The sequence below is a fragment of the Thunnus albacares genome, chromosome 7, assembly GCF_914725855.1.
Source record: "Thunnus albacares chromosome 7, fThuAlb1.1, whole genome shotgun sequence".
In the NCBI taxonomy this organism is placed as follows: domain Eukaryota; kingdom Metazoa; phylum Chordata; class Actinopteri; order Scombriformes; family Scombridae; genus Thunnus; species Thunnus albacares.
Window position 1 is genome coordinate 6,796,458 of NC_058112.1, and position 23,246 is coordinate 6,819,703.

Below are 23,246 nucleotides of genomic sequence, written 5' to 3' on the forward strand. Positions count from 1 at the left end.
TATTATTGGGGAAAATAGTACGTTTCACAAGGAATCAACATATTTTCGCAAAAAGAGATGTAACTAGAAACTGTGTCTATGAGATCATCTAAGTCAGAACAGGAGTCTTTCAATAGATCCCATTCAGTACATTCAAAGCAGTCCTTCAGCTCCAGTGTAGAGTCTTCAGTCCAGACCAGAACAACCCTGAGCTCGATGTTCCCTCTCTTCAGGGTTGATTGATAAGTGGGGACCAAATGAACATTGCTGTGATCTGACAAACCCAGAGGAGCCATCACATAAGATTTATAAGCTCCACTAATGGTGCCATCACACTGGTTCAATACTTTACCCTGTCTTGGTGGACAGGTGACGTACTGGAGGAAATGATTCAGGGACTTAGTCCTAATACAATGATTAAAATCTCCCATGATAAAATTAGGTGCATCTGGACATATAGTCTATCGACGCTGCACAGTTTGTTGCTGTTGCATTATCCATGTTTGCCTTATAAACAACTGTGACAAATAGTTGTGGAAATTCATGTGGCAGATAAAACACCATTGGGTGTTTACATACAGGCACACACCTTGCCTTGTGTTTTGCCAGTCAGGTGTGAATCACAATCCAGGCGCCAGGGTTGGCCAAAACCCTCAATTTCAAGATCAGCGTCAGAGTCGTGGTCTTTAAGTCAGGTTTCAGCAAGGGAAATGATATAATAATGTCTGAAATCTGACAGAAACTTTGCACTTGCTTGTAGTTCATCTATTTCATTCCTTAATGACTGCATGTTGGGAAGTTTGATGGAGGGCAGAGGAATACGACGCAGCTGCTGTCTCCGTAGTCTCTGACGCACTCCACCCCTCCTTCCTCCCTCCCTCAGTCGAACAGTCTTGTTCCTAATAGAGTTGACATTCTCTCCAAAATATTTCCGGATTGCCGGTGGAATTACAATTCCAGGCTCCAGTGCTGCTACGTTAGTAATGCGGCACTGAAGAAGAAACTCACAGCTGCACTTCAGTCCATGAGGTTGGTTGAACTCATGCAGGGTGAACACAGCCACAAAGTGTCAGAAACACCAGGAAACAATGTGCCACATCCATGATCGACAGATGACAGATCACCATTCATACACTGAAAAGCAGTCATGGATCGATGATTAACAGTACATAAACCGACAAACAACAGATGCAGCTACTTCTGCTGGTTGCTATTAGTGCAACGCCCATCTGGGCTCCAATAAAATTGAATCATGATCAATTTTTGTTGCAATGCAACATGATGTCATCTGGCAAGGTGCTGGTTTGGCAAATCACATACATGCAAGCGCACATGCTGGATAACAATTATTTCTGCTGATTCCCTTACAAATTCTCAGTTTATGTGCACTAGAGGTTTAAAGTTTCCACATCACATCTGTGTAAGTTGCATACTGGTCCATCATTGCCTTATGAAACTAGTTGTTGCTTGTAGGTACACCCATCAAATTGAGATTTAAGGTGAGCAAAGAGACTTTCCCCTTTCAGCAGATGAATGTGAAAACAAACTTCTAGTTTCAAACGCTGCACAAACATCATTCTGCACAGTGAAGCTCAAATATCCAAGTGAAGAAACAAAAAGCAAAACATATTTTTGAGTGGAGGGGTACTATAAGCACACTTCTGAGTAAAAAATGGGCATGTCTGTGTGGGGTCGGTTTCCCCACTGTCACCTTTCTTTACCCCATCTGAATTTTCAGGCCTTGTGTGTAGCTTTAACTTTTTACTGCATACACTCCTAAAGTTACATAATATAAACCAAAGCCTGTTGCTCACCATCCAGTGTTGAACTCCACATGTGCGTCAAACAGAGCGACGACAGGAGCTGAGGCAGCCCTCCATCCGCTGACTCTGGACCTGATCAGCCCTTCCTGCTTGTCGTGGCGGACCACCTTGATGAACCCTGGGCCGTGCTGAGCATTGGTCTCATCCACAAAGCTCTGCAGGTGATCTTTCAGCTCCACTGGAGAGAGAGCGACACCCACACACAAACACACACATTTAGATGTTAAAGAAACTCACTGAAGCCTGTTACAGCATTGATCTTATCGACAAAGCTCCACAGAAACTCCTAAAGCTCCACTGGATGAAGGAAAAGAAATCAGTGTATGTGAGTGTGTGTGCATGTCATGAATGCTTGTATATGGTGTGTGTTAACACTTTTGGCCCACTATCAAACACATACATTTTAAAGTTGCTTTTGAAGCAACATATTTTTTTTACAACCTGAGTTTTGACCATCCTTCTTATTGGCTGATCACATTTTACTAACAAATTTATTTCAGTATGGACACTTAAATTCAATTATTATCCATGTGTTGTAGCAATAATACACATTTAAATTTTATGGCCCCTCTGGCAGAGCTGGGGATATATAACAATTAAATAAACATAAGCCCATACGGAATGGACAAACATACTAAATTTACAAATGCAGCAAGGACGCAGATGAGCCAATGAGTATATTTCTGCAAGATCACATGAAAGTTTACAAAGATCAGTCAGGGCAAACCTTTAACTTTAGTAGCCAAGTTTCAGACACACATTGCCATATTTTTTTGTACTTGGTCTGGGACTGTGTTGTTTGATGAGTTATAATTCAAGGAAATCTTTATGATTGCATATATAACATTATATTTTGGACAATAGTGTGTTTCCTTTGTGGCAACAGTTCGGAGAAGGTCCTTTCTTTTATCAATATGAGAATGCCCTCATGCACAAAGCCAGGTCCATAAAGACATGGTTTTTCCAGTTTGATGCGGAGGAACTTACTGGCATACACAGAGACTTGACTTCAACATCATGCAACACCTTTGTGATGAACTCAAAAGCCAACTGCGAGCCAGACTGTGTCACCCAGTATCAGTGTTGGACCTCATTAATAATGCAACCAGGTTCCATATTCTGTTTGAAAGCCTTTGTAGAGGAGTGGAGGCTGTTATGGCGGCAGATTAATTCCCATGGTTTTGGAATGAGGTGTTCAAAAATCACATGTGTCTGAACACTTTTGGTCATTTGGTCTACTTAAGGTTAAGTGTGGACCTCCTGTCTGATCACTCAGCTGCTTCCCCCTGCACTCTGTTGTAAAGCTGTGTCCCCACATTACAGCAATGAAGCTGGTAAACATGTTATCATAATTGGTAAGACATATGGTACACGACAAAGCTAGAAAAATAAAAACCAGGTTGTTCTTTAACATAAACTTAATGACAATATTGATAATTATTATTATTAAAGACAGGTGACATTTGACAAAGTGACCTAGAGAGGAAGAAAAGATTAAAATGAGTGAAAAAGGGGGGAGAAAAATATGAAAACCAAAGTTTACAGCCATGCTAGTGGCTCTGTGCTGTGGCACAGAGGTGAGTTTTTGAACTAAATGTGACACACTGACAATGCTAACACCCTAGTCTTTACTGTGGTTGCTATCAGTTTAGTATGTTAGCATGCTAACATTAATAATTAGCACTAAATACATAGAACAGCTAAGGCTGAAGGAAGTTTTGCAGGTAGTAAACTAAAGTTTTGAACAAATTAACATTATAAGCTAATGATGGTGGTAAAGGAAAAATTAAAGAATCACCTGCATCTAGCAGTTGTTAAGATTTTTAAGTCTGGACCAAAGTGGTGGAATGACCAACTAACCTACTGACTGACCAACTCTGCCATAACTTGAGTGCTGCCACGAGCAAGGAAAAAAGCAAAAAAACTACAATAACAAACAAAGGTATGATGGAATAAAAGATTAGTGGGAACATACAGAATTTTCAGCCCCGATTTTCAGAAATTTTTCAGTCTGTAAATAAATGTAGATATATGACTACACTCTGACTCATTATTTTTGTTTTAAGCTGTTGCTCCCGGATGATCTGAGAGGCCTGAAGGTTCATATTCTAAAATAAAAACCGTACTGTTGGGTAATCCATCAACACATACGGTACACACACATTCTTTGGATTTAAGATATTTTTAAGTGTTGCTGCTGTCATTCTTCATGAGTGATTTTATATATGCCTTATGAATATATCCAGGTAGACAGATAGACATACACAAACTGCTTCAGACACACATTCCCCCAGACTTCCCACAGTGGAACAGTGAACATCTTCGTTTCCTCGTTGTGGTTTCCCTATGTTGTAATCCTGCCCGCAGGCTCCGGCTGCTGCCTTCCCCTCGCTATTCATTATTACCATCAGCCTGGATTCTCTGGTCTCTCTGTTTTCCTTTAATGAGCCACAGTTTGCTGCTGACCTGGAAGAAAGATGGGCTCATTTAAAGCTGGAGTTGGGAGTATTTGAAGAGCACTTTTTGTGTTACACATTCATTTGAGATTACTTCCAAATATCAAAAATCAAGTCATCAAATCAAACATACCTCCAGTTGCCCAATTAATTTCTCAGATGTCTGGACCACACTGTGAAGGATGTTTTTACCCAAACGCAGCCCGACTATCTGAACAACTCTGTTTGCCATCAGTCCATTGAAAATATTAATCTGAGGGACGTGATGTGAGAACTGCTGAGCTCAATTTGACTATGTGAGATGGTTAGAAAATGTATGTAATCTCATTACCTGAGGAAATCAAATGACATTTACATGTAAATACCTGTGTACAACCTCATGTTGACAGTTCATCAGATCGGTTGTCTCAGGGCTTTGTGCATAATTTAGAGCTACCATAAAGTTAATTTAAAAAGACAGAGGGTTGCCACTTATTTGAATGTTGTGAAGCTGTAACTAACAATTTACAGTGTCAATATTTTTCAAAGAACTGACTAATTCTTTTGTCTATCTGTCTTTTGACAGTTTTAAAATATTTTTAATCTATGGTAATATTTTTGTGAATGATATTTGCCCACAAACGAACCGGAACATGTTGCCTAATGTGGCAATTTTAGTAGTTTTGATTATGCTAATGATCAAATCTCACATGAACATGTGACATTCATCAGGATAAGGAGAGTGATTTATGACAAGTTTGCAGTTGAGAGAGTTTGGTGAATGTGATTTGGAACACTCGCACAAACAAACCTCACAGAAAAATATTAAGTAAACTTTAGGATAAGAATGCCTGAGGCCAGTTTTTCAAGTAGAAATGCCAAACATTCACTGGTTTCATTTTCTCTAAAGTGAGGTTTTGCTGCTTTTCTCTTCTTCCTATCATAAATAGAATATCTTTGGGTTTCGCATTATTGTTTGGACAAAACAAGCAATATATGGGATTTGTATTTTCACTATTTTCTGACATTTTAACTAAAAAATTAATCAGAAAAACAAATCAGCAGCAGATTAAATGATAATGAAAATAATTGTTTCTTGCAGCCTTAGTTTTGAATAAATTGTTAAACTGGTCAAAGTTATGATAAAGACATTTGATTCAAAATAATGTAATTGTGATACCAATGGAGGTTTACATGGCTCAATGATCTTTGATCAGCACTTTGAGGCTTTATCATACAACCCCTGATGTCTCAGATAATTTACTATTCTGGTGGCAAAATGTAATGAGTGTGACTGCATTTCCACTTTTGTCCTCATGTAGCCCCTGTTGACCCTCATTGATCATAATTACACCATGTACGATCAATAAACAACAGTAATGGTCATGCACTTTCATTGAGTTATCCTCCATCAATTACCTTAATTATGAATTGCTGCCATGCAATTGTTATTTTCAGCATGCCAAACGCATTAAATCATATTTCCCACAGAATTGTTAAGTTGCACAGTTGTAATGCATGGAGAGGGAATAATCTGAGGTAAATGTGGAATCTATTTATCCCTGTGGTTACTTCACTAATCAGCATTCAACCCTGTGCAGCTACTGTAGCGTAACTAAACTCTGATATACTGTATTATTAAACAACAGAGGAGCAGCGAGAGACCCATAAAATCTGTTGGCGATGGTAGCAGAGACAGACTTCTTATAATGGTAATTATGGATTTTGCAGCAGTGAAATATGTTCCATACAACGTGATGCAATTATTGATACTGGTCCTCCAACAGACAAGTTGCACCTTAGCCTCAACCATGACTGCTGTAGTAAGTTTTAATTTGTTTCCATACACCACTGATGCAGCTAATGCCAGCACATGTCTAGATCTTGTGCGCTGTCCAAAGCAAAATATAAAATAAGTGGGACATAAAATACAGACAGTCCAGGCTGTAGCTCACCTACATGAATCAGTACTTAATTATTGCACTCTGGATCTTTGCCCTATCATGTGAGGGAAAGCTCTTGATCAAAGTACTGTGAATTAAAACAACTCTCAGTTTAGCAATTATTTTATTTCATTGTTGTAAGAACAGTGTTGAGGGAAATCTTCAGATGGGCCAATAAATCTTAAGGTCACCCACAACTTAGCATTAAACTTATAAGAGAAAGACTCAACAAATACACTTGAAGCTAGTAGAGTTCAATGTGAATAGGTTTACTCTGCATAAAGAGCAATACAAAGCAAACCGAGGCCTTGATCCTGGGATAAAGAACCTAATGTAAAATCATAAACATCACATTATATACCTCTCATAACCCCTCCTAATGTGGAGCTTATATCTAGGCTCCACCTCGCTTTTAACCAAGCTATAACTATTCTACCATTATTGCTAAGTTCATTATTGACCTTGACACTTTGGTAATGATCCAAGTATAATTCATCTTAGAAACAATGGTGTTTCAGGCTTCTCTAAAATTTATCAGTTGTCTTAACATCTCCATATTTCACAAAATAAAAACGAGCCTTGTGGCCTTCAGTCACCCCACATGGACAACCAAACTATTATATTACTGATTAACCTTCTAATTAACTTCCCTGGGTACTGTCTCTTACTGACATAAATGTTGTCTTTGTACATTCACTGGCACATCCGTTTGCTCCAATTAAGGCAGCCTCCACCACAACAGTCAACAGCAATTTTTTTATTGGTCCCTTAGGTTGAACCCTAACCCAGTCATATGGACAGAGATTGGGTTCTTCTTTATTCTTATAAGCTACTGTTACTGCTACTACATGTTTTATCATCATAAAAACAAAGAAATGTGTCTCCTACACCATCAATATAGTACTTCATTTAAGGGAAGGAAATATGCCTTTTTGCTTTCTTGCTGTGAGCCTTTGGCTAGCAGCCGGTTAGCTTCGTTTAGCATAAAGACTGGAAACAAGCGGAAACAAAGATAACAACATACTCCTACCAGCATCACCCTTAACATGTTACACTGTACATTACTTTGTTTAAGCCTTAAAAAAAACCCCGAAGTGTGTACACATCAAGTTGTGGTTTTATAGAGGGTTATGTGCCTGTTATGACTATTTCTTGGCCGTCACTTCTTGACGTCTTGTCATCACTGTGAGACTGCAGAGACTCCAAGAAGTTGTTTTTATATGTAATTTTTATATTTCTTTGTCATGAAAGCAGCAGACAGTCTAGCAGGAATGTATATGAAGTAAAAGTAGGCTACAGGAAAACGGGAAAAAAGTATTATTCCTGTTTTATATAGTGACTTAAAACACATCTGTTGAGGTGTAGCTACTCTACAGGGAGTTTAACATACTTTACATTCTTTATAATGTTGATAATATTCCTACAGTTACTTATATATTTTATTCAAACCTCTTACTTGATCCAGAATTAACTTAATTTTAATTCATCATATAATTTATAACATACATTGTCTTATAGCCACTCCGCTACTACAGATACTCTGGTTTCAGTATATCAGTGTAATATTATAGGGGTTGTAAGCTTGTGCCTGCCATACAGAGCCTCTTCAGATATCATGAAAGAATAGGAGACCTATTTGTAATGCACCTACATCTGGATCACCACACACAGCCTGGCAGAGTCGATCAGCACAAACATGAGATTCTCACCAGATTGAACACAATCTGTTGTGGCATTATTGGCCATTTCTGCCAGTTTACTCCTGTAAAGCTAGAGGGCATACAGTTAAAATAGAACTAGAAGGAGAATAACTTATTTAGCACTTGGTGTAATGCACCTATGTGGTTTGTGCATATAAAGTCCCCAAACCACTGAACTTTTCAAACAGAAATAGCAGATTATCTTTCTTCTAACTCAGTCATAACTTTTTTGTTTGGTTTTTGTTTGGTTGTTGAAAAATGTTTGTGAACGTGTGTGAAATGATAGCTTCACAATTTTTCAAATGTGTCTTAAAACAACAGTCAGATGTCCATATGAACAGTTGAAAGAGGTTTTTCCTCGCTGTAATCGTTCCTCCTGTTCATACTGGACATTAAAAGATCACCTTCAAATGTGCTTTCAATGTAAGTGATGGAGGCCAAAATCCACAGTGTGTCCACACAGTCATTTAGTGCAAAAATGCATTTAATAGTTGATGTGAAGCTTATATGAAGCTTCAGCAGTCTGAGTTAATCATATCAAGTGGATATCTGACACATTTACAGTCTTTTTAGCATCAAATTCCCTCTTTGTGTTTCGTCCACAATGTTTCCCTGTTGAGCTGTGGTGGAAGTAGAGTAACAAAAAGAGAGACTTTGGCATTAAAAAGACTGTAACATTGAAAGATATCTACTTGATTTGACTCATTTGGACGAATGAAGCTTCATCATAGCTTCAGATACATTTTTGCACAGAAGGAGGACTGTGGATTTTGTTCCCCATCACTTACATCGAAAGCACATTTGAAGGGGATCTTTTAATAGCCAGTATGAACAGGCGGGATGATTACAGCAAGAAAAACCTATTTTAATGTTCATTGGGCTCCTGACTGTTGTTTTCAGACAGACATGAAAAACTGTGAACTCGTCCTTTAAATTTGGTACAATACGGTATATGCCTTTAAGTATACCACGTTTTTCTCAAAAGAAAAATTTCCATTAACTACTGAATTACTTAGCGCCCCAGAACCAAAATATCAAATTTAGAATGCAGAAAATCAATCAGTGGGAAAATACATATTGATAAAGCTGTAAAATTCCCCCTGAAAGGCTACGGCTAAGGAAAAGTTGCTATCAAGAAAAATTACTGCTGCCAAATAGGAAAATCAAAACGGGATACACCTTTTAATCCCACCTTGAACTGCTCCCTGTGGATGTATGTATGTATAAATGAGTGTGAGCTAGTGTGTTTGAGGCTAGAAGCTTTAAATTCATGTCACGGTAGCTCAGTAAACTTGAAACAGCGTCTGTCCAACTGTCTGTGCTTTGTTTCAGCCAAAGAAAGGCGTACAGATATTATAAATAATGAAGCTACCAGGAAGGTTAATAATGCTTACAGCTGCTGCTGTGGTCATCCACCAGTATGATCTCTTTGAGCAGGTGTGACGGAGTCCTCTGGATGGCCGTGTGCACAGAGCGCAGCAACACCGACAGTGCCTCATTGACAAAGATGAAGATGACGCTGAGCTGAGGAAGGTCTGATGAATACGACATGTTTCTGCATCTGGAGGGAAAACACATAATCATTACTCCAACTGTCTTAAGAGAAAGATTCACCAAAACTACTGACTAAAACAACAACATCCCATTAACGGCTGAATCCATACAGGCATCTCACATCCTGATGCTTAATCAATTAAGAGTGACAACATTGATCGATTGACTGACCCATCCGGTCGTAAATCTGGGATCGGCCGGGTAAGAGAGATGCGGTCGCTAAGGTAGCCATTGTAGCCATAGTAACGGAACTTCCTGAGGGCGACCCTTCGACTCTCGGGGCCCAGATCGTGACCCCAGTGGTCGAACAGCGTGGAGGCGGGGTCTGAGGCGGAGTCTGACGAGGATGCGGCGTCTTCACTGTCCTTCTGTGGGGTATCTGTGGAGAGAGAGAGGAGGAGAGGTTGGTGCATTTTGTACAAACTTTTTGGAAAAAAAAAATATTCCAATATTTTCTAGAGTTTTCTCCCAGCCTCATCACTACAACATCACTGTGTTGTTCAGATGCGGTGACAGCTACACGCTGTGAATACATTTAATGACAAATGAACTTCCTTCAGCTCTATTCACGGAGCTTTGCAGGAAAAATGACTGTGACTGAGCGCTGACTGTGTGGTTATCAAACAAAACCTGTTTGCTGAGGGCTGAACGAATAATTTCAGCAGCAACGGGAAAAAAAAGGCTGGAACACAAATGTGATGCAAAATGACGGGGATTTTCATTGTCATCACAAATAACTCATTCTGGCAGCCATGACGATCTATTTCTGCAGAGGTGGACACAAATCTGGTAACATGCCCAAGGTAACATTTTCTTTATCCACATTGTACTGTCCTGTGCTACATGTGCAGCAACAATGAGAATTAAAAAAATATGTTTCAGGCCTGTTTGAAAAAAAGAACAAACAAAAAAAAAAAAGAAATAAAACAACAAAAAGCATACGTGTAGTTGTTTGAAATATTCATATTTGATCTGAATTATAGTATGCAAACCGACAGAGAAGCTGCACTCATTCTAGCTTGTCATGATGCAAAACACGGATGTAAAATGATGCTCTACAGCCTTCCTGTCACCTGCTCTCTCTGTGGCAGATTTGGGGCAAAGCAGCAGCAGAATTTGAATGCGGTGGTCTGTTGTTTGTCCGAGTCGCTGGAAGATGGGGGATCATCCGAGAGAATGAAACATTCATGAGATTGAGGCATGCTGAAATTCCTGACCCAGGTACACAGGTATTAAAAAGGTGGAAAGTGTATAAACAAAAAGTACACAAGCTATAAAAATGAAGCTAAAAATTTAAGTTTGAGACTCCAGATCAACTTGTGATTACTTAGTGGATATCTTTCAACATTACAGTCTTTTTAGTGCCAAAGTCCCTCTTTTTGTTACTATACTTCCACCAACTGCAGCTCAACAGGGAAACACTGTGTGAGGAAACACAAAGAGGGAATTTGATGTTAAAAAGACTGTAAATGTGGCAGATATCCACTTGATATGATTAACTCAGACTGCTGAAGCCTCATATAAGCTTCACATTAACTTTTAAGAGTTGTTCTTTTTTTAGAGTGGCTACATCTCAATAGATGTGTTTTAAGTCACTATATAAAACAGGAATAATACTGCAAAGTTTTTAGTTTTATTTCAATATTTGTTGATAGTGTTTTCCTGTACTTGTACTTCATATACATTCCTGTTAGACTGTCTGCTGCTTTCATGACAAAGAAATATCAAATTTACATATGAAAACAACTTCATGGAGTCTCTGCAGTCTCACAGTGACGACAAGACAAGACGTCAAGAAGTGACGGCCAAGAAATACTCACAACAGGCACATAACCCTCTGTAAAACCACAACTTGTTGTGTACATACTTCAGTTTTTTAAAAGGCTTAAACAAAGTGATGTACAGTGTAACATGTTAATTAGTGAGCTTTAGAGGTGCTGATAGGAGTATGTTGTTATCTTTGTTTCCGCTTGTTTCCAGTCTTTATGCTAAATGAAGCTAACCGGCTGCTAGATGAAGTCTAACTCACAGTAAGAAAGCAAAAAGGCATATTTCCTTCCCTTGAATGAAGTACTATCTGCAAATCCTCAAAAATATTGAATTCAGCTTCCTCAAAAAAAGGCCTGAAAAAAGTATGAAATTCCAGGTCTTTCAAGGTCTTGAATATTTTTTCTTGCCTGCAGTACGCAGTAACAATCTGTTTTGTATGTGGATGTGGGCTGTTGGGAGATGCTCTACATCTATAAACTACAAATGAGACTAGTGGGACAAGAAGCTGTCTAATCCTTTCTTGTGGAGTTTCAGTCAACACCATCAGACCTGCAGCAAACACTGTCACTAGTGCTGCCACAGTAGCTAGGAAGCAAGTCATAATGAGCAAGTGACAATTTGTGCAAAAACTATCATTAATGAATTATTTTGTAAGTGCTTAATCCATCGGTTTTCTATCACTTATCTGGGTCCAGATCACATTAATTGATTAATAATACTACTAGGAGTTATTATTATATACAGCTGGCAAGTTCTGACAAAGATGTGATATAAATATCAATAAATTCCATAATAAATGATTATAGGCCTTATTATCCCTACTGGTTCATTCTTTGACCTGTATGACCATGAAAACGGTATTAAACTGCATTATATGTGCTGTTAAAAAGGTTTTACTTGAACACTTCAAAAAGCCTGCTGACTTCTTAACAAAACTGAATTTAAATTTCAGTTCAACTATAAGATTCTTGCTCAGGCCTGTCAAACATCAAACATCTCTTTCTATTCTCCTGTGCCCTCCAAACAGGTCTGCTGAGAGACTGTGAAGTACCTCCTCTCCTTCCTGGGCTAAATGGGTTTTTTATTAGTTTACAATTGAAGAAGGAAGCGCTGCGTGGTTCTGAAGGCTTATACAACAGATGCTCTTTGGTGGAGCAGGCGAAAATACAAAGAAAACAAGATCCAGAAAAAAAAAACCAACCCAACACATAAGGCCTAGTACATAACCAATACAGGGCACTAAAACAAGAGCATGGGCCCCAGACATGCATACATGCCACATGGTTGTGTTATATTGCTTCTAAAGTCCATGCCCCAAAATGTATGGGCTTATTACATGGTCATGTAATAAGCACCTTAAAAGCACTGCAGATGATTCTGTCTTATATAAAATGCATTGTGATGCACCTAAAGATTTGCAGAGTTTTAAATGGCCTCTTTTGGTTTCCCCTTTTTGTATTGAAATGTGACAGAAAGAGGAAAGCTGGTTGAAAAACCCATTTAAAATCACTGATGCTTTTCACCGTGCTTTTTAGCGCTAGGGAACAGCAGGAATGAGACTGAGCACTCTGAAAGGTTTCAGAAATTCTTGAGAGGGAAGAGGACAGATGCATCTTAGTGCAGCTACACCTGTGTAGGTTTCTTGATGTTCGAGTTGAGAACAGACCCAGAGAGTGTTGTGTCCTGCCCTGCACTGTGTCCGACATATTTCATTATTAATGTAGTCAGACCCACATACCCTTTCCAGCACGGCTGCAGGGCTGAGCATACCTCTGTAGGAGAAGTCAGGGGGAATCAAGTGGAACACACAGTGTGTGTGTGTGTGTGTTGGCCTTACTGTGGACTGTCATAGAAAATCTAATTAAAACTAATGAGCAAATAACTAAGCACAATAGCAGACAGCCTATACAACCACATTCATAAGATTCAGCATCACAGTATATACAGTATTATCTCACTGGCCCCTTTATTAGGAACACCTGTGCAATCTAATGCAATCCAATACAACAGCTCTGCCATATATTCTACATTTACAAAGCTTCTACATTTCCAGTTTTTGTTGACATTGTCAGAAAGGTGATAATTCTACTTTATGTTTATTATTGAGGTCATAGTGGGTGGTGGTTGTGTACTAGAAAAGTGTTCCTAATATTTTGCCCCCCTCATGTATGATAATGGAGTGCACAAAATATTAGGAAAACTTAATGAAGTGGCCGGTGAATATATACATGTATGTGTGTGTGTGTGTGTGTGTTTTGTTCTTACTGAAAGGTTGTATGAAAACATGCAAAGCATCATGTGCTTTGTGAGCCTTCTACCAATATTATATTCTGGCATTAATTATATCTCACATTGTACATAAAATGTCAAAACTGAAGTTAAGTTTTATTATGTTTTAGTCAGCTGTTTTATGGTAGTACTTCTTTGCATCATAATTAATCAAGAAAAAGGTGAAAGTTTCCTTGTAGAAATGTGCTCTGAATGAATGTGCTAATTTCATGGCAAACTTCATGACAGCTGGTCCATTCTAATGCCCACGGTTCATTCAATATCTGGCAATAAACCATTCAGTGACAATGCATCTAAAGCATGGAACAGTCTCATTGCTGATATGAGTTTTGTACCTAAACTAGTTTCCTTTAAAGCAGCACTAATCAATATTTTTAGTTTATGTGGAAAGACTTGTAGTCGCTCAAACCCACACAATATCACTTGACAGTTTCTCTCAGTGCTACAAAACATTTTCAGCTAAAAAGCTCAGATACCTATTATACACTAACCGTCCAGCACCAAACAATGTTAGTGACTAGCTGCTGGAGAGAGTAAAAAACTTAGCAATTAAAGAGCCACATGTTTTTCTCAGGAGTTGTTGAGAACCACAAATAAAAGGAGAGTGAATACTGGACTTAAATTTTTTATTTGGTTGCCAGAGACATGACTCAACATAAATGCTGATGCTAAGATGTTAGCTAAGGCGATAATATGTCAATGTTGTGTTTACAGCTTCTTTTTCTCTGCTGTCCTCAAGTGGATAAAAAAGCAATGAAGGCATAAACTCAAGATATTTTTCTTTAGTTTAGCTTTTACTTCACTTGTGTTGCTGTGTGTATCTTTATGCTAAGCTAGGCTAACAATAGTCCTGACTGTAAATCCATACTTATTGCACAGACCCGAGATTGATATTGATCTTCTCATCTCTCTCTCTCAGAAAGTATAAATAACTTGATTATACTCCACAAAAAAACCTTAAACTTGGACTATTGACATGATATTTATGTTGACTTTTGTCCCAATGGTGGACGTACAAGAAAACTTGTGAAAACACTGTGCGAGCACAATAACACCCTACGTTATTGGATTTTCTTTAATCATCCTCCCTCTCTTCGTTCTTCAAAGGACATCTATGTGAAAGGTACAGGAGTAGCGTAGCTCCGTTAAGGAATAAGGCAGTGCAAACTCTGTTAGCATATCACAAGTCTACAACACCTATGCACAGTCATTTGAGAGCAAAGCACCCAGCGAAAGGTGGGGGCCCATCCACAGATCAACAATCAATGGCTGTCGTCATCAACAGCCCTTTGGTCGACCATCCCTACTTTTTAACCCAGCTTCACATGAGTCAGTTTATGATTTACAGTGTTTCATTATGTGCAGCACACAAACCACATGCACTTGCTCACATATTTTTTCCCTCTCTGACCCTAACCTGACAGACCAGCTAGTAGTGCACACACACAGAGGATCTGGGGGTCAGAGGTCAACCCACACAAGTGCTGCTCACTGTTCAGTCCGGCAGCATCCAGGACTGCAATGTTACGGTAAACTGTTACTTTGTCCTGTAATACCCTTGTTGGGGATTGGAAGTTGGCTGCCGGTCAATGTCTGCTCAGCTGTGATTACACACACACACACAATGCACACATACAGAGATGACATTACAGAGATTACAATTCCAGAAAGAAATTCTCCAATATTCCCAACAAGAAACCCTACTACATACAAAGAAGTACATATTTTCTGCATTGAAAATTGTTTTTAAAACACAGATGAATATTATGAAAAACATCACTCTCAATGACCCCTGGAAGTGCAAAACATAAGGCACAAAAGACAGAATGAGAAAGATAAAAATCTGGAAGCTGGAAGAGTGAGACTGAGAGAAAGCCAGAGGAGTTTGAAGTGACAAAATAAAAGGGCTGACAGGATGTGGAGTGAGGTATGAAGGAGTAATGAGAATGAGGAGAGGCAGAGAGAATGATGAAAAGAACAAGAGAATAAAGGGTTGTGACAGAAGGTATTCATCCCTGGGCATCTGTAAACTAGGCGACCCTGAGCTCCGTCACATCAGCTCCTAGAGACAAACTCTTTTATTGGCTTAGACATCAGGACAGCTCCCTATCCACACACACACACACACACACATACACATACACACATACACACTAACACATCCCACATCCTTCTGTGAATCTGAAGGCATCAGGCCCGGACTCCCCACAAGCTAATGGATTAGGAACGGGCCGCTCTGCTGGGTGACAAAGTGTCTTACCTTGTCCTCCAGTCACTTCATGCAGCATTGGCATGCTGTTGGCTCAGCAGGCTGGACATGCTGCGGACCAGCTCACAACGACAGGGAGGCAGTTAAGACCACCGCAGTCAGAGCCTGAGATCTGATTCAGTCTAGACTGAGACCAGAACTATTCCAGACCGCAGACAGTGAGCAAGGAGCTTTGTGTTAACAGAAATGTAGGAGCTCTGTACTAAACCGCAAAGGTTTCGACTAATGAATACAAAAAAGGTTTAAGACAATTACACACCGTACACACAGACTATTTTTTTCATCGTTTGTGTTGTGGAGAAACAAGTGTGGAGCAGGTACTGTAAATGCTTTTTACTCTGCAATGCCATTTTATCTGCCTTTGTGACTGAGGTAGGAATCTCCAAGTGAAAAATGTCGAAGAAATGAACTCATAGCTTAAATATGTGCTGTGCATCTGCATGTTGGAAGTGGGTCAAGTCAAGTCACTTTTATTTATTCATATATGTATACAGAGATTTCATATTGCATTCCACCTCTCTGTTTCTGTGTAAAACATGTTTCACTTTCTTTGCGTTCTTCTAGGAACATGTGCATGTGCAGTATCTGGTTTGCAGCGCTGATGTGCCATTTTTTGGAACATGAACGTTAACTCCCAGAAGTCTTTATTTATATGTGGTGAATAACTATGTGTAATGTAATACCATGTGGGATACACATTTTTAAGGTAATATATAATGTTAATATTACATATATATAAATAAATAAATATGTAAATTCTTGCCCTGGCATTTGGTTGATTGATTGATTGATGGGGTCTGGAACAGCACCTTCTATAAGATGTAACCTTTTTGTGTTGAAGACATTGATTGATTTTCTGCTTTTGAGTAACTCTTCCATGGAACGCCTGCCTTCATCTTAATAAAGGTTGGTGGATTGTGAAAACACCAGGAACAAGCATGAAGGATGATGATGGAAGTAAGTATCAGTCGAGCGGCGTGGCATCAGAAGAGCGAGCAGAGCCCTGTGCACTTCAGTACACAGGAATAACGTGAGTGTGTTGAATATAAGTTGCAGTAAGACGAGTTTGACAAGTTTTGAGTGCAGCAGCAGATTCGGGTTGATTTCCTGAACTAGCTTGAGGCCTTACCTGGTCAGTTGATGCTTTCAGCGCAGACGAACAAATGCTACAGTACATGCTCCGTCATCTTTGCTGTACTTTCAATGAGGTGAAAGTTGTAGACTGCAGCTTAAAGAACAGGAATGTGAAAAAAACACTATCAGGCTGGAGAAATCCTGATAGTAATGTAATACAATATTTTTCATATGGTGGGAAAAAAAAGTTTTTAGAGACGCTTAAAAAAGTTGAGACCTGCATCATTTCTGAAAACAGGATTGAAGATTTCTGCTAAGCACTCTGTTTTGATTTACACGTCATGTAAAAATGTAGTTCTTGTTTGATTTGATATAAAAGCTACCCACCCCCCTGCATATCGCTGTCCATCAAACTCTTGCTGGGAAACAGCTTGATTGGTAACAGCTCGGCTGTCGGTTGAGTTTTGATTGACAGTTGACTGGAAGACGGGGAGATGAAGTGTTGGATGACAATTTTACAGCAGGAAATAAGACGCACTGGAGTCTGAATTTTGGAGGGAAAAAGGGACCAAAATAATTTCAAAGTCTTAACTGAAATTCAGGGAAAATCAAAGCTCCTCACAATCTGAGCGCAAGATGCATATTTGTGCCAGATGTGTTATAAATGAAGCCTCTGACTGCCAATCTTCCAACCAAATGCTTTTTGGTGAGTTTTCTGACATTTTCCATTCGCCATTTATAAACATGCAAGCACAGGACTGTTGGGGTGTGTGTGTGTGTGTGTGTGTGAGGGGGGGGGCTCAGGGGCTGTGACGATGATTCAGAGCTGGATCTTCGGCTGTCTGTGAGTCAGCCCAACAGATGCTTCCAGCGTCTACTTAGTGCTTTTAGAAACCTTTTCACCTTTTTGTAATGACGCTGGCCTCAATTCAGCTTGTTTCCAAAGACTCACCACAAAATACTCTATACACAATATTCCCACGTTCGATCACATCAATTCAAGAAAACTGAATGCTGGTGCTGAGAGAGGGTTCAGAGTTTGTGTGGAAATCATATCCTGTTTGCAATCAGCTCTTATGTTGTCTGATAGAAAGCATAACAAGAGTTTACTGATATCAGCTGTTTGTTGTTATTCTCTGCATTAAAGCACACAGTAAAATCAGGAATCTTCTGTTTATTCAGTCCCACTGATTTACACGTGGGATAGAAAGATGCACATAAACAGCTTAAACTGATCAAGACCTTAAATGGGACATGAGCCCAATTTGCAAAACACTGTGTGTGGGTGTAAAAACACTCAATTAGACCTCCGCGCCTCCTCCATGTACTTTAAAGTTGCTCATCAGCCCCACATTGAAGCGTTTGCTGTGGCTGCTGCTTTGCAGGAACCTATCCCAGCAGGCTTTGCACTTGTAACACAAACACACACCCACTCACACCCGAGGATTTGAAAGAATTTGTTTTCGTGGAGAGAATCTCATTTGCTCTGCAAGCCCTGCAACATTATCTCCCTCCAAAAGCTTTTTGTGTTCCAATATTTAAAGAGGCGTGAGGGAAAACACAACACAGGCATTTCATTTGCCTTTTGTGCTAACTCCAAGCCCCTTCAAATCACACAACGGCTTCTTTTCATATCACAGCGAATGATGACTCATAAAAAGTGTCTTTTCATTTGTTTGCTATGTGTTTGACTGCGTTGCCACAAGCATGCTCGCACAAGAGTCATTTGCAAAATGTTTTGCTGCTCCCAACTGGGGCAAAAAGTGAACCCATCTGCACATCCCCAAAGTAAAGGGAAACTAGTTTTTGCAAGTTTTGTGCTGCCGCTGCTGCTTCGGATACGATGACACACACTGACAGAAAGAGAGAGAGAGAGAGAGAGAGAGAGAGAGAGAGAGAGAGAGAGAGAGAGAGAGAGAGAGAGAGGAGAGAGAGAGAGAGAGAGAGAGAGAGAGAGAGAGAGAGAGAGAGAGAGAGAGAGAGAGAGAGAGAGAGAGAGAGAGAGAGAGAGAGAGAGAGATCGGGGCTCACAGCCTTGTGAGAAAGTTCACACATGATTAATTTAATCAAGCGGTGAGCAGATGGTGATCCCTGTCTTCCTCCTCTCCCCTCAGGTATGAATAATGTGTTTAATGGATCACACCTGGACAAGTCAAATCTGTACTTACACTGTAACCAGAGAGGAAGAGTGAGACAGAGACAAACAGGAAGCCAGAACTGAGACATGTTAGCCATTTTCAGAAGTGGAATTATAATTTTGCTGATATAGTAATGGCCTTTAGGCTTTCAAACAAAGGTTGCGGAAGTGTTCTGAAATAGCTCTATTCTAAAATGAAATGTCTTCTGGTTATGGGCAGAGCTAGGGAGTGTGGTATTACTGGTGAACAGTTGTTACTTGGAAAATAACACTATCAAAGAAAGAGTGTTCTCATGTCTCTCACAGGCTGCATCAGTGATGGATTTAAAAAAATATTTTGCAGTTAAATGCTTATATAATGCCAATATTTTCTTATCAATTTCATTATTATACATTACATTCATGTAGCAGAGACTTGTTTTCCAAAGCCACATTTATTAAAATGAGTCTATGCAACTTTTGCTGGACAGCAGACAGGACGACCACAATGAGCATATTATGAGATAATACTAAATGCTGATCTCTAGCTTAACAGTACAGTCAGTGAACTGTCGGAATAATTTCAGTTACACAACAACATCTATCTGAAGTTTGCTAATAACAGCCACCAAACACTACTGCTCATACCAGACTATGCAAGGCTGTAGTTTTATTGCTTTTATTTGTTAAAGGGAGATTCTGTTAAAAGTAACTTAGTCTCACTTTGAACACTTTGCCTGTTTTGTACTGTCAGACATAGCGGTTCAGTTCAGACCTCGACTTTTGAGCCTTTTTATTTCTTTTTTATTTTATTTTGGGTTGGGGTGGGGGGTGATGAATAAGAAAAAACAGGGACAAAATTCTGGGGAGATTGCCCGTGACATGGAAGATGGAACTGCATCTTGAGACTGTGGACGTTTGTGTCGCGGTTTCAGAACCTTTACACCCTAGTCAGACAGTGCCAAAGCATGGTAAAAAATGATAAGATGCCTCATTTAATTCTTATGTGATCACATGCTTTTCCACTACTAGGGGAATAAAATGAATGAAAACAAGACAGATATGACATGATAAGAATTTTGTTGACAACTTAGAACCATTCATAGTATGTACTGGTTTATCATAGGGGTGGGTGGGTCTATCCCTCAAGTATCAAATACCATGTTTTGAGTTTCGATACTAGCATCAACAGTACTGATACAAACCCCCCCAAAAAGCAGATCCGCCTCTCTGCCACACTGTCTCTGCAAACAACGTACTTTTGTCGGCATGGATGTATTTGATGTTACACGTTCTGTACTTGCATGCACTGCACTCTGCTTCTCTGCTGCTGTTGTGGGCATGCACGCAGCGCACATCCCCTTAGTTCAGACTCGGTGCCAACAGTCGAGCTGTAGAGTTCAGAGGGACGGGGACGCACATACAGGACACGTCATAGTTGGCCAAACTGAACAACTGAATGACTGAACAAGAGAGGAGCATCATTTGGAGCTATTTCACTGCTGTGAATGAAGAATGAAGTCTGTTTGAGAGAGAATTTGGAGCTGCAACAGAAAAGAAAAGATTTGCCATAGAAACTGCTCTATGATTTAACATGCATGTAATGAAGTAATTAACAGAGAATAGTAAATATGGCTTAATATGTTTGGCAAATGATTTGGTGGTAATGAAAAATGTGCTCAGAAGTAGTAGTAATTATTCATTTTCATCATGAATTGTGACACATGGTTATCTCCTACATAATAATAAAAAGGCACTTTTATTATAGCATCAATATTAGTGATGCTGGACCTGCAGTGGTATCGGATCAAAAGCTAATTTTGTGTTACACACTGATTCTGTTTTCTTCAATGACAAATGTCTGACAGTGTTCTTGAGAAGGCAAAACAACACACACATTCATCTTTGTTTGTTTAACCTTGTTCTGTCAATGTAACTGCACTCAGGTTGAATCGGACTCTGGTTCGTTTTCTCCCTTGATGAAATTTGTTTGGGCAGATCTGAAACAGAGTTATTATAGTTTTGTATTTTTCATTAGTTTTTAATTTTTGTTTTCAATTCAGTTTAGTTTCAGTTAGTTTCCAGAGTGACTTTTCTCATTTCAGTTTAGTTCTTTTTAATTGATATTTATTGTAATATGGCGGACTTTTGTCAGGGGCAAGATTTAAGAAGTTCAGAATAGGTATTAAAATACAAACAACACTTTGTGAAGGCAGTTGACTCACAGTCATGTAGAAATCCCCGTCTCAATAAACACATGCACCAATGCTCCTCATGCTTGTGTTGACAAATTTGACCAAATTGACAAAGACTAAAAATAAAGACATTTTCTGTATATTTTTAATTTATTTTAGTTAATATTGTAAGTACACAATATTGTTTGTTAGTTTTTTAATTTTTTTTTCAGTTACTTAAAATATTTTTCACACCTAGTTTTAGTTTTTAGTTTAGTTTTAGTTAACTCTAATAACCTTGATCTGGACACAGCAATTGTACTCAAACACAGAACAAAACAACTTCACCAGGCCCTTTAGTGGAAGTGGTCTGACAAATTCAGGAGCAGTTTGTTTGTGGTGAGAAAGTGTTCTATAGCTAGAAAATCAGAAGTTACTAGGATTGTCTACAGAGCCAGAATAGACCAAACAATACACCAGAATCAACACTCAGACACAATATCTCCCTTTTGGAAGAACAACTCTTCCTTTTTATGGAAAGTATTGAAGAAAAGTAGAAAAAATAAAAATGTATATGAAAACACAATTATTAACCAGGTAATTGAAAAGCAAAAACAAAATTCTAATTGGACAATAAGTCTTTAGATTCAAGATTCATTCAGATCCTATTCCCTTTCAGTCACATTAGTCACTGATGTGAACTCAGTCCTTGAGTCCCACACTTATCATCCAGAACTAACTAACTAATAGTTCTATTTGAACCACTGTGGAAGTGGCAACTTTTCGTCCTACCGCACCGTAGAATGCATCAGTTGTGTGTGAAGAGACAGAGTCCTTAAGTCCGGGATTTCAATCTTCTACATGCAATTGAGTCCCTAGTTCCACTCCATTGCGTTGTAGCTCGCCATCAAACATCCAACAGTTTACAGGCTCAAACTCCAGGTAGGTCCAAAAACCTGACCTATAGTGGGCAAGGTCAGAACTCACATTCAAGCTTCTAATCTGAAATAGTGGACCATAAAATAAAAGATAGAATACATCTCATCAAATTCTCTCATTATACTCTACATTACTTAAAGGATAATATCAGAACTAATAAGACATTAGTAATTGTAAAATCCCATCATAAACAACATAGTAGTCTAAAGTTCATGCGTCCTCACAGAACTGTGGTTACTAAAATAACCTCTTAACTCACAATTAGAAAGAATACCAAAACACTCCCTCCTGTACATGGCAATTGGCATAAAATGTCCACACCAACACTAAAAAACATGTGCTTTTGGGCCCTGCACAAAACATTTTAACAACTAGCAAAGGTTCAGCTCAGTGTGGTTAAAAGGCACAGGTTAATGTGCTAAAAACAACGCAAATAAACATTAAGTGGACGACAGATGTGCTTAAAACAACACCAATAAACATTCAGTGTATTACAGATGTGCTAACAGTGACTACATCGGCTAAGTTTATGTATTTCACTGTACAAAAATATATTTCCATTTCGAAATAGCATAGCTAACACTTTCAGCACAAGCAAATAGCATTCGCCCTTGTATCCGTTAGCATTAGCGGCTAGCGCCTGTTAGCATTAGCAGCTAGCGCCACAACAGTCAAAAGATATCTCACCAATGCGGTTATTTCTCAGTAACCAGCGACGACAGGATTCTCTGGCCGTTCTCACACAGTACTCGGGGCTGATTTAGCTATCCTTAATCAACTTCCTTTTTTAACTTTTATCCAAGATTAATGGTTAACGCTCGTCACGGTGGCTACCCTCTTCCTTGCTGTGACTCAAAACAGGAAGTGAAACTCTGGCATAGGTTTTGTCAGCACGCTAGATGTAACTGATACCTGATTGGCTGACAGAGCTCGCCTCTCAAACTCACACGTAAAATGTTTAGAATTAACTGAAATCAAACACTAATAAAGGAAAACAATTTTTTATCTTTTCAGATCAAGTTGTCCGTTTATTTTTCCTTAATGTACATCTATCACATCTTTTTATCTTCTATTCTTTTTAATTCTGACAGGTTATTTTCTGTACATTATTTAATATGATTTAACAGTTTTCTATGTAGCACTTTTCCTTATTGAGGTTAATTTATATGCAAAGATTATTT

At 39.0% G+C, this 23,246-nt stretch overlaps 1 protein-coding gene across 3 annotated transcripts in view; it reads right to left on the reverse strand.

Moving 5' to 3' along the window:
• galnt18a (UDP-N-acetyl-alpha-D-galactosamine:polypeptide N-acetylgalactosaminyltransferase 18a) overlaps positions 1–23,246 on the reverse strand; it is a 183,502-nt gene that overhangs the window by 82,356 nt on the left and 77,900 nt on the right. For 2 of the 3 annotated variants that reach the window (XM_044355427.1, XM_044355428.1), the window contains exons 2-4: positions 9,606–9,813; positions 9,275–9,441; positions 1,794–1,980 (exon numbers count right to left, since the gene is read on the reverse strand). In XM_044355427.1, the coding sequence (XP_044211362.1) occupies positions 1,794–1,980; positions 9,275–9,441; positions 9,606–9,813 (562 nt within the window). Of the gene's footprint in view, positions 1–1,793; positions 1,981–9,274; positions 9,442–9,605; positions 9,814–21,918; positions 22,088–22,752; positions 22,954–23,246 lie in introns of those variants that run through there. The other variant, XR_006404010.1, reaches the window with a different exon arrangement.